Source organism: Sprattus sprattus (genome assembly GCF_963457725.1).
Source record: "Sprattus sprattus genome assembly, chromosome: 12".
Classification (NCBI taxonomy): domain Eukaryota; kingdom Metazoa; phylum Chordata; class Actinopteri; order Clupeiformes; family Clupeidae; genus Sprattus; species Sprattus sprattus.
Genome location: NC_137910.1, coordinates 3005063 through 3017562, shown reverse-complemented (window position 1 = coordinate 3017562; position 12500 = coordinate 3005063). Strand labels below are relative to the sequence as shown.

Here is a 12500-nt window from a genome sequence, read left to right as displayed (position 1 = left end):
TAGATGTAGATGTAGATGTTGATGTTGATGTTGATGTTGATGTTGATGTTGATGATGTTGATGTTGATGTTGATGTTGTTGATGTTGATGTTGATGTTGATGATGTTGATGATGTTGATGATGTTGATGTTGATGTTGATGTTGATGTTGATGTTGATGTTGATGTTGATGTTGATGTTGATGATGTTCTGTTGTGTTCCACAGGCAGAGGCCAGGCTGGCTGCCAAGAGGGCGGCGCGGGCAGAGGCACGTGACATCCGAATGCGGGAGCTGGAACGCCAGCAGAGAGAGGTAATACATTTGTAATTTGTACTGTAGGCCGTAGCAAGTAGCAAGAATATATATATATATATATATATATATATACGTTGCAAGAATATAAATATTCTTGCTTAGTATCAGTTCAAAAAATTCATATACTGTACCAGTCAAAAGTTTGGACACACCTTCTCGTTTTTTGAGATTTTTTTTTGTTTCTTTTATCATTTTCTACATGGTAAATAACATTTTTCATCATTCCATATGTGTTCTTTCATAGTTTAAATGTCTTCAGTATTAATCTACAATGTAGAAAATAATAAAAGTAGGCCTAAATAAAACAATTCCAAACTTTTGACTGGTACTGTATATACACACACACAAGAAACCCTATATTTTGTATGAATCAAGTAGACTAGGCTTTGTTTACTGTACTGGCTCAGTGAAGTGTCAGCATCAATAATGCACTTGACTATTCGCTTTCTTTTCATATAATCATTGCAATCTTTTGGGTTGGCAATCATTTCACAACATTAGGCCTATTATGGCACATACACTGTTTAGAGACCAACGGAGGTGTTAAAAGGTTTGAAAGATTTATGAAAGGCGTATGGGATAAGCTATTCTCTGGCTTTGAAAGTTGGACTTGGACGTGGATACAATTACCAGATTGCGGTTTGGGCGAGTAGATGATGCATTTTTCCACCATTTGGTCCTTACAAGTTAATGGGAGGATTCACTTTTAGAAACTATTAGATTTGGTGATCTTGTCTTTCTGAAACGGGTTGAGATATGCGCGTGGCAGTCATCCATCTGGCTAGTAGCCTGCAGCGTGCTAGGTTATGTTTTTATCTCTTATACCACAAACGGAGCTCTAATGTCCTCTATTAGTGTTGTTTGTGCGTGTATATTTGGTTTTACATTTTTAGTGTATAACAGTAGCCTAAGGTATCAGTCATCAACACTTCAAGTCATGCACACAAGCTGTAATGTCTTGATGAAGAATGGAAATTAAATTTAGGGCCATAGTTGTCATGGAAACTTGATGCCATTATGTCAAAAGCATGGCTGTATGTTCTTGACATAAGATTGGCCGAGGTATGAACTTACTTCCTGTTTGGCAGCTTCACCGCCAACTTTGATTGCCTGTATTGGCAAACGGTTTTGAAACATTAAAATCTGATGACTTCAGGCGCAGAAATGATCTTTGCTTTAATTCCTGTATCCAGACACAGTTGAAAAGAGGTGAGTTTTTTTACCCCCCAACTTGCCTTCACTCTGGGGATCCTACTGCATCAAAGATACAGATCCCATTCAGATTTTCTCCATGACTGCACATATCAGAAAGAGGTGCTGCCTCGCTACCCTTGCTCATGCTGGCAACAAAACCTAGGTCTTGCAGTGGCCACTGACTCAAGTGACAGAATCCTGGTCTTGCAGTGGCCACTGACTGAAGCGAGAGAGCCACACAGATGCTGAGTGTGCTGTACTGCTCGGCTCCCTCTTCAGGGAAAGTGTTGATGTGGAAAGTGTGAATACTGCTGAGCTCTGGCTGACTCACTCTGGCACCATGCAGACGTTCCTCCGCTATGTTGCATGTCTCTTAATTTAGAAAGTCGTCATGTAATTCCTTTGAGGGTCTGATGTGATTATCTACTCATAGACTGGCTCTGTTACGTAGGGGTAGTGAGGATGCTTTTTAAAGTAATATCTGAAGTATCAGTGTGTCTTCTTAGGTAGAAGCCCTGTAAAAGTCTTGATTCTCTACAAAGTATTGATGACTTTTGAGGGCATGAAATCTCCTGATGTTTTTTAAGAAACACACAGTCTGCTCCCTAATTGTTTTGAAAATATTGTGTTGGAAAGATGTGTACAACGTGATCACTATAAAGCATGAGTGACATTGTCTTTTATATCTTAAAACTCTTTTAACATACAGAACAGTAATAGTGTGATCGATCGGCAATAGTGGAGTACCTGCACATTTTAAATGTAGGAAATATGCTCTTGACCTAACAGCCTTTCTGCAGGAGCTGATAATGGTTTTGGCAACAATCACATCAGTGGACTCTTAGTGCGTGCGTGTGTTTGTGTGTATAAGTGAGTGTGTGTGTGTGTATGAGTGTGTGTGTGTGTGTTTCTGTGTATAAGTGTGTGTGTGTGGCTGTGTGTGTGTATGAGTGTGTGTGTGTGTGTGTGTGTGTGTTTCTGTGTATGAGTGTGTGTGTGTGTGTGTGTGTGTGTGTGTGCATGCGTGCGTGTGTGTGTTTGTGTGTATGAGTGTGTGTGTGTGTGTGTGCGTGTGTGTGTGTGCATGCGTGTGTGTGTTTGTGTGTATGAGTGTGTGTGTGTGTGCGAGCTAGAGAGCCTACCCACTTAGCTGCGAGTAAACAGTACGTTTGTGTTTATGTTTGTTCCTCTCTCCCATCCGGATCGCGGTCCTCTCCACTCAGCTCTCTCACCATCACTCGTCCTCCAACAGGAAATGGGGGCAGATCCACCAATGGATGGTAGGACGGAGCGCATGTTGTGAGCCTCACCGCTGCGTTCATTAAAACCTGTGTTTGTGTGAGGCTTGAGCTGGAATCATCACCGAATCTAGAATGTTCCTAACCTTTTGTTTTTATGGACGACATAACCTTGTTTATTGCACTCGATTCAGGGGAGCTCGTATGAGTAATCTGTTTGTCTGGTAGACTGTAGAAGTCCGTGGTGTGAGCTTGACAGTGGTTGACACATGGCCTGATCTTTATTGCGGTGGGCTGTGTTTTGCAAACGTCTGTCTGGAACTAGTGCCTGTCAAAACGAAAGCAAAGCTACGGTTTAGCTCTGCACCTAACCAAGCCTTGGTTTATTGCACGCTCTAACCTGTCAAGTGTGGTGTACTTTTAACAAAGTGAAGAGGCCCATAGGTCAAAGGTCAGATTGGTATCACTTTCTGGAATGTTCTACGGTAATTCGTAACATAAAGAGTGTAAGATGGATAGGCCTCTGTGCATGTCCTTATGGTGTTGCTCCCAGCCCCCCCCCCCCCCCCCCCCCACACACACACACACACACACACACACACACACACACACACACACACACACACACACAGTACATGTGGTCAGGGGGAAAAGGAAACGCTCTTGGCATGAAGTCAGCATTTGAATCTGACTGATTTGATATGCCTCAGCTGGGCGGCCATTCATGGTTCGTGCTCATCTTCCTCAGAGTGGCATGTATTGGTTTGGTATAGTACGATCAGATGCCCAAGCAGTCGCATCCAGCCTTGTGTTTCACGCTTTCCTCTGCCCCTTCCCTTCCCCTTCCCCTCCCAGCACTGCCCTGCCCTGCCCTGCCCTTCCTTACCCTACCCTACCCTACCCTACCCTACCCTACCCTACCCTACCCTACCCTACTCTTCCCTTCCCTTCCCCTCCCAGCACTGCCCTGCCCTGCCCTGCCCTTCCTTACCCTACCCTACCCTACCCTACCCTACCCTACCCTACCCTACCCTACCCTACCCTACTCTTCCCTTCCCTTCCCCTCCCAGCTCTGCCCTGTCCTGCCCTGCCCTTCCTTACCCTACCCTACCCTACTCTTCCCATCCCTTCCCCTCCCAGCTCTGCCCTGCCCTTGACTCTTCTCATGTGGGGAATGCTGATGGTAAAAACTAGGGGGGAAAGCAGTGGATTGTAATGTGACCTTTTGTGAAGCAGTAAAGTGTCTCCACTCTCCCTTTTACAGTTTTATTTCCCATCAGCAATCAGCACTGAAATGAGGGTCAGGCTGGGATTAGGGTCTTTACAGGGCTGCTGCTTCTTCTCCTTGTTGTCTTCTTCTTCTTCTCCTCCTTATTTGTGCCTTTGCTCCTTCATTTTTTTCTCTTTCCTTCCCACACATTCCCTCCATCCAGGCTGACGCTGACAAGGCCCGACATTCGCATCGTTCCAGCAGCACTCATCGCGGGGTTTGTATCTCCACCTCCCCCCACCCCCATCTACCCTGCCTCCCTGTCTAGTTCTCTGCTCTCCTTCCCTGCTTGCTCATATCTTATCATATCTGACTTTTCTTTATCCTTTGTTGTCGACTTTTTCGTTATTTTATGCTCTGTGTCTCTGTTCATCAGGGTCGAGACGATGATACAATGTCAGTCCGTAGCAGTGCCAGCTACCGGGTGTGTACCGTGTTATTTGGTTGGCGTGTCAGTTTTGTGTGTGAGGCTTGTAATGTGCTCTGATATATTATACGCTAGCGTGCTGCTATTTAACGGAGAACTGTAAGGATACATTAGCATGCGAGGATAAGGTGAGATGATTTGGACAGATGGACAAATGGGATGACCGTGTCTGTAAAGCTGATGTGTCTCTGCTTTTGAAGTCGACTTCATCCTCGCTGCGTGACTTGGGGAGCTCCATCCGGAGTCGAACTGGCACCTCCCTCAGGAGGGACTCGGTGGTGGGTTCCAGGGCGTGCATTGCTGTGTGTCTGTTTTCTTGATGGTTTGCCTTCCCTGTTGTTGTTGGTTTTTCTGTCGAGTTTTACGCTTAAAAAACAATGACAATGCACTCTAAAACATAACCATGGCCCTAAAACCATTTTGTTGCATTCACAATAGTCATAACATTCATACGTTTTATGTTCAGTCTGCCTAATTCCAACTAACATATCGTAGGATTTTCAATACCTCATGTGTAGCCTAATTGATTTGTGTCTAACGTTAGCGTATTTGGTTAATCATAGAATAACAACAGATGTTCTTGTATTTGAGACGGCACCTTGGAGAAGTTTACAGTGTGATCTCAACTGGCCACCTCAGGCCTCCACAGCTTATCACAGTGAATAATGGCGGCCAGTGGAAGCCTTGAAGGGGTTTCTCTGGCAAATAAACGACAGATTAATCATTCGAAACGGGGTCACAGCAGTCTGGCGTATGCATAGTATAGTATACACATACCCCTCCAGAAGCACTGCACACACACACACACACACACACACACACACACACACACACACACACACACACACACACACACACACACCCTTGCTGCAGTCTCTCATCATGTAAACAGCTGACTAGAGAGTCTGACTTATCTTCCCTCTTAGAAACTATACAGGCAAGCATTCAGAGAGAAAACACTGCCCAGATTAGTGTCCACTCCCCCCCCAACCTATCTGGAAATTAGTATAGGCAGATAATAGTATGGATAATAGTTTAGGCACTCTGAGATTCTTTTGAATGAAAAGTGCGTTACAAATAAAGTTAATTATTATATTATTATTATTATAGTATCCAAAGTGATGAGCTGTCTAAGTCACTTGCTGGTGATGTTGCACTGTTTTAGTGGTCCAGCATAACATCATCGTAAAAAGCAATAACCATCAATAACTCTCACTTGGTCTGGTTTGGGTTTTTTTTGTCACCACATACATACCGCATGTGTCTTTTACACCCTGAGTACTGCGCATGGAGTTTTCATTCTGTGGGGAGACTGTGGTTTGTAATGATGTTTCGTGTGTGTGTGTGTGTGTGTGTGTGCGTGTGTGTGTGTGTCTGTGTGTGTGTGTCATTTTTTCTCTTATGTATAATTGCTGCTCCGTCTGCAGTCTGACAGCCTCTCCAGCAGCTCTGCTCTGAAGACCTCCCGCTCCACTGTATGTACCCCCCCCCCCCCCACCCTCTCCTGCTGTCATGACGACAGAACACGCTTCATTTACACCTTGCAGCGCTCACACAGCAGTGATGTGTCTGACATTTCACTTTCGCCTAACACAGTCAGACAGACCTCAGGAAGTAGGGCATGCTTAATGGTTTGTAAGGAGAGCGATCTGTGGAGATACACAAGTATTCAGGGGGATTCAGGAGCTGACAGACAATTGAAATGGATGTCGGTTTACAGTTTGGCTTCATTTTTGACATGCTGTTTGCTTTGTAGCTGTGTTTTGAACATGTTGAGAATCTTATATGTGATTTGAAACAATTTGACATTGGTAGTGGAGATCAATGCTTTGCTTAAAGTTGCGGTGTGTAGGGTTTAGTGGCATCTTGCGGTGAGGTTGCAGATTGCAACCAACTGATTACCCCTCCCTCACCCCTTTCCAAGCGTGTAGGAGAATGTTCGGTGTCCGTCAGGTGCCACTAGCTTCCTCCAAAATGACCATCGTCTACAAACGCATTGAGTAGCCATAATATGTCAAGTGACGAGGTTACTTTAGATAGATATTTAGAAATTGTATTTAGTTATTTAGTCTGTTAAACTGTTGGTTATAGCTTTCATGTACTGCAAATTGTAAAGGCTATGTTAGTTATTGGTTGAGCTCTAAAGCTTTTTTGGTAAACATTACATTTTTATCTGCAATTATTTTCAGCAGCTGTGGGCTGACCGCAGTAACGTCTGTAGCCATAGTTGACTTTTTTCAGACATTTATACTCTTTTACAGTTCAGAGGTTGGGCAGATTTAGTTATCATACTAAATGCATGTTGAAACATGAACTGTGTGTTCTTTTGGTGGATGTTGTGGATGCTGTTGGGCAGACATGTAGTGAAACTCATCCCTTTGCCGCCCTTCCTGTCAGAGCTCTGTGTACAGCGACTTGCACAACTTGAAGAAGACCTCCAGCACCAGTGGCTCTAGAAAGGACTTGCTGGTCAGTGTACTTAACCACTGCTGAGTGTACTTAACCACTGCTGAGTGTACTTAACTACTGCTGAGTGTACTTAACCACTGCTGAGTGTACTTAACCACTGCTGTGAATTCAAGCATTTACATGATCATTGAACTATATATTTTTTAATGCAGATACTAATAGGTGTAAAGGCATAGCTCTTAATCGTCTGTTACATTTGTGCCTGGATTCACTTACTACTTGAGGACAGAATGTCTGCAGAGACGTCTCACAAACAAATGATTTGAATGCATGAAACACCAGATGCAAGAACTGTTTCTATTTAGGTGTTCCATGGCAGATCTAAGGCTTATCTAAGCCATGAACTGTTCTGTCAGCTCTCTACTCGCTTCACAAATACAACCTAGGAAATATTTTGGTCATTACAATTTCCTTTGTGGTTTTGTAGTTATTTTCGTTTGCAAAGGTTTGTGTTAACCCATTATATGGATAGAGACAGCTGTGAGCAGTTGGTATATGTCTCTCTCTCCTTTCGTTGCGCTCTTTTTATGTGTTATATGCCATTTCCCCTCTAGACTGGATTGTACCACGACCAAAGGAACTACACCAGCCTAAAGAGCTCCAAACCTGCTCCCCCTACTTTCACCACTTCTACCACCTCTTCCACCTACCATCCCCGGGTCTGATTCTTTCACTCTCCACCCTGTTGTTTCATCTCTGTCATTCCTCCAGCCCTGAGGGGGCAAGGATGCTACTGAACCTGCCAGCCAGCTAGTTCCGCCCACAGTATTATATCGTAGTGCTAGTTAGTGCTTAACTATTACAGAATGTTATATTTGTTATTGGTGTTCATTTATCACTCACAGGCCTCTTTCATTTGTTGTGGATTGTAGTTCATAACTCAGTGGTGGCTTCCAAACGATTTAATCAGACCCTGTTAGTCAAGAAATGTCTAGTTATGTGTAGCTGAAGCTTGGTTTTGATGCGACGGCTCTAGACACTAGGTGTAACATCTCTTTGAAGATGGTCTTTCGACCGCTTGTCCACAGAATTCCACACATTGTTTACCTGCCTAACGCCCATCACTCCCCCCCTCCCACTCCCACCACAGGCCCCATCCATCACTCCCAGTACCAGCAGCCTGACCCGCAGTCACAGCCTGGTTAGTCTGCATGGAGCCTGCATGCATCCACACTACACACTACACACTGCACATTACAGCCCTCTGCCCAGGGCACAAAGCTGCTCTGTTCCACCCCACAGATGAGTGCTCCTTAGGCCGCAGAATGCAGCTGACGCAGCCCTCCTACAGCCCCTGTAAAGTTCAACTGGAGGGTTTATTCTTCTGGAGGGTTTTAGTGGCCCTAGACAAACAGTAATGCGTGTGTTTTTTTTTTTTTTTTTATCATGGTAATGTGATAATCGTTGCATATTGTGAAGTCAAACAGCAGGAAGTGATTTAAGCCTGTCAGAAGCTGCTGCCTACTCGTTAGGAAATATAGGCATTCCACTTGATGCTGAATTCTTGGCTTTGTAATGCATGTGTGTGTGTGCAGCCAAAGAGGCTTCTCTGTGAAGGAGGCCCAAGTGGGTCTTCTTGTTCTGCTTTTGAAAAGCTGTGACCCCCCCCCCCCCCCACTTCCTTCTCCCTTCTCCCCCCTCAGGCCTCTATCAATGATGACGGTCTCTATGGTTCCTACACTTCCAGAACTGTAAGTGTTCTCCGTGTCCATAGTGACCCCATTATGATGTCATCCTCCAGTTGGTTGAGCTCATTCTGTCTACATGAGACTTTGTGGCGCTCATGTCAGTGTTGTTTCTATTCCACCCCCTCCACCTCACACCCCACTTCTCACCCCTCCACACACACACACACACACACACACACACACACACACACAGCCGTCTGAATACAGCTGGTACTCCTCAGCGGCCAGCTCCACCCGCAGCAGTCCTGTGGTGAGCGCACCCCCTGCACACTCTGGCCTGTTCAACTGCACTCCTCTCCACCTTACCCGTTTTACTAACCCTTGCAATTTATTCGACCGCGTTTGCCACTACTTGGGTTGAATACTGAATGGACTTGAGTCGTGGATAAAGTGCATGGTTGATTTAACACCCTGCTAGTGCAGCTAATAGCTGTCAAATGTATTCTAACCTCTTGAGTGAGCCCAGGCAATCACTTGAAAATACTGTAGGATTTTGAGAATCCCATTAACAGTCAATGGAATGATGGAGTAGAATGGAATTAACAGTCAATGGAATGATGGAGTAGAATGGAATTAACAGTCAATGGAATGATGGAGTAGAATGGAATTTATTTCCGGGCTAACATGGATATTTAGTGTCCCATAACAACCGGGCAGGGAGCACAGCAGGTAACTGGATTAAAGCCATGCTGCGACCTTATAAAGAAGGCATGCACTCCGAGTGCACAGGGTTGTTTGGTTTGGATGTGTGTGGAGCTCCACAGGTTTGCCAGTCTATAGTGTTGGTGGATGCAGTTTGCCTTCTGTGTTGTTTGATGTTCTCTGTTTGTTTGAAAGGTAGAAGTAAGAAAGGGCTTATAACTTCTGCATGAATGTCTTTAGTGCATATGTGAGTTTGAATACTACTTCTAAACAGAGAGTGTGGATTGGATGTATTGAGCTCCACAGGTTTGCCATTCTATAGTGTAAGAAGTAAGAAAGGGCTTATAACTTCTGCATGAATGGAGTTGTCTTTAGTGCATATGTGAGTTTGAATAGTTGTCTTTAGTGCATACAGTATGTGAGTTTGAATAGTTGTCTTTAGTGCAAATGTGAGTTTGAATAGTACTTCTAAACAGAGAGTGTGCATGCTGGGTGGTTGAGAACCAGTTGATTGCTGACCTGGTTAGACATACCCAATGACTGAAGCTCCCTTTGACCTTTGACCCTGCCAGTCCTCCTCTGACGATGACTCCGGCAGCACGGTGTCCCAGGAGTACCACAAGCGCGGACGAAGGGACAGCGTGGTGAGCCGATTTAGGGTTGTGTTCCTCTCTTGGCCCGAGCCTGACCCAGCCCTCCCCTCTGGACCTCCAGGCCAGCAGCAGGAACTGACTCCTGAGCGAATCCAGAGCTTGTTGGGGAAGGTTAGGGCCTAGGGTGATTGGGGGAAAGACATGAGATTTGATAAGAGGCCAGAGAGTAGCCATTGGAGGTAAGTGCCTGTTGAGTTGGCTGGAGGTCTCTGAAGAGGGGGCTGGGCAGCCCTGCCCTGAAGGGCCAGATTGGGGGTTTTCCATCAGCCACATGCCATTCAGTGTGACCTTTTAGATTCAAAATGGTATTTATGGAAAGTCTTGACTGTTATGTTGACCCATAAGACCTAGAGTTTTTGTTAGTGTGTATTCGTCATGATTTTTCCATCTCCTGCTTTGTTCGGTTTGTGTTGATGTTTGCTGAAAAATTGTACAAATAGATCAGGTCATGTCCTCATTGTGAGGAACCTGAGAAGATTGAGTGAAAGTATCACTATGACAACGACTCTTCTTGTAGCCTTGGTCCTTTTGGTCCAGGACTTTTAACTTTTCCCTCACTAGCTTCTTTTGAACATCTTTGCTCTGTTCTCGTGCATCTCCATCCATCTATCCTGTTGCTTTTTATATTTTCGTTTTAATATCTGCTATTTTTTTCTGCTCTCATCTTGTCCTTTTCCCCCTTTTCCACTCTCTTTATCTCTTTTGCGATGTTATTTTCCTTCTCTCTCTCTCTCTCTCTCTTTCTCGCTCTCTCTCTCTTTCTTGCTCTCTCCTTCCTCCTCTTTGTCCATCACTTTATACTGGACCTAGTCATCTGATTTCTCTGACATCAGTGAGACGGCTGCTGATTATTTCAGCCGCACTAATCGTCGTGGCAGTATCGTGTCTGACCTGGATGATCTGTGTATCCCCGACCTGGACGTAAGCCACTCTCTGGAATGGAATGGAATGGAGTGGAGTGGAGTGGAGTGGACTAAAGCATGTTTCCTCCCATGCCTTTCTGACTCACTCAGACTTCACATATGGCCTTTATGCACTCACACATGGACCAAGCCAGACTAGACACCACACCCCTTTGCGGTATATCTACCGTTTATGTGTGTGTGTGTGTGTGTGTGTGTGTGCGTATGTGTGATGGTGATATGTGATGGTGAGTGTGTGTGTGTGGGTGTGTGCACCCAAACAGATTGGACATTCACCCCCTTATCTAGGCACGCTATTGTCAGATGTTGGAAAGCCAGACTTTGGCATGCTCTCGCCTTGCATTCACTAGCACATGCACGGCACACTCCCATATGCCACGTACCACACACACACACACACACACACACACACACACACTCACACACTCACACACACCCATATGCCACGTACCACACACACACACACACGTACACACACACACAGATCCAAGCTGTCCCCTGCCCTGGCTTCTCTCTCACACACTACGCGGTCACTGTTCCAGAGTGTTGTGGGCTGAAAATAGCTGAAGAGGTTTAACCTGATAGTCAGTGAAAATGCTGAACACCATCTTTTGATCACAAAGGTTTGTCTAACACAACCCCTATTTTGTATAGTTCCCATGTGATGACTAATTCTGTGTTTTGGTTAAAAATGTCCCTGTGGGATTTCACTGGCTTTGCGTGTGTGTTTTGGCACCTCTCATTCTCTGTTTGCAGCGCATGCATTCTGGTCAAAGTTTCCCATGTTGTGGTTTTTATTTGGATTTTGGATATATATATTTTTTTATTTTTTTTGAAGGATCGTGGCTTACCATTGGCTTGCTTGTGTTACTATTTAGAAATGGTTTGTTTTGGTGACTGTTGCCGGGGCACAAACCACAGGTTTTGTTTTGAGAAAGGTGGCTTTCTCTCTGCCTGCTCGGGGGAAAAAAAGATGTTTTTGGTTCCCGAAGCGTTGAGTGATCTGTGGTCCATATGCAGTGGTCCATATCCTGCTCTTCCCTCAGCACACGCACACACACACACACACACACACACAACATGCAGTGGTCCACATCCTGCTCTACCCTCAGCGGTCCGCTGACTCAGGTAACCGATCAGAACCTCCTGCGGGGCACAGACAGGACCGGGCTGAGATCAGAACCCCCCTCCGGACCGGGCTGATCAAGACCGGGCTGATTACTAATTCACTTTTCCTTTCTCTTTCTGTTTCAGCTGGATGAAAAATGTGACAAGCAGTACACCGAGTACAGCCGGGTGAGTGTGGGCAGCCATACACACACACACAAACACACACACACTCACACAACATGTGGAGGACTTCATTACATAGCCTTGAGTGAGAGACCACCCTGGTTCACTCCTATCATCTGTCACGCATCTGTTGGAGGATAGTTTCATTCTAACGACAAGCAGTTACGTTGGCCATTGTTCCGATCTACATTCCTATATCTTCATTGAGCACGAGTATGCAAATCAACAGCTGAACACAAGACTACTAGGAGAGATAGAACACCATAGAAACACTTTGGTCCATTGTTGTGGTCACATTTGATGTGTTTTGTACATAAGTTGTCTTTAAGGCCACACACACACACACACACACACAGACACACACACACACACACACACACACACACACACACTCACACAGTACAGATAC

General features: G+C 45.1%; 1 protein-coding gene across 1 annotated transcript in view; it reads left to right on the top strand.

The window, feature by feature from the left end:
- The window catches only part of lrrfip2 (leucine rich repeat (in FLII) interacting protein 2), a 37384-nt gene that overhangs the window by 10583 nt on the left and 14301 nt on the right, over positions 1–12500 (top strand). Inside the window, exons 3-16 of the mRNA XM_080848486.1 lie at positions 205–291; positions 2712–2768; positions 4160–4213; positions 4373–4420; positions 4624–4701; positions 5851–5898; positions 6821–6892; positions 7447–7551; positions 7983–8033; positions 8536–8583; positions 8774–8830; positions 9795–9866; positions 10686–10796; positions 12053–12094. Of these exons, the coding sequence (XP_080704612.1) occupies positions 262–291; positions 2712–2768; positions 4160–4213; positions 4373–4420; positions 4624–4701; positions 5851–5898; positions 6821–6892; positions 7447–7551; positions 7983–8033; positions 8536–8583; positions 8774–8830; positions 9795–9866; positions 10686–10796; positions 12053–12094 (873 nt within the window). The 5' untranslated portion in view covers positions 205–261. The remainder of the gene's footprint in view (positions 1–204; positions 292–2711; positions 2769–4159; positions 4214–4372; positions 4421–4623; positions 4702–5850; positions 5899–6820; positions 6893–7446; positions 7552–7982; positions 8034–8535; positions 8584–8773; positions 8831–9794; positions 9867–10685; positions 10797–12052; positions 12095–12500) is intronic.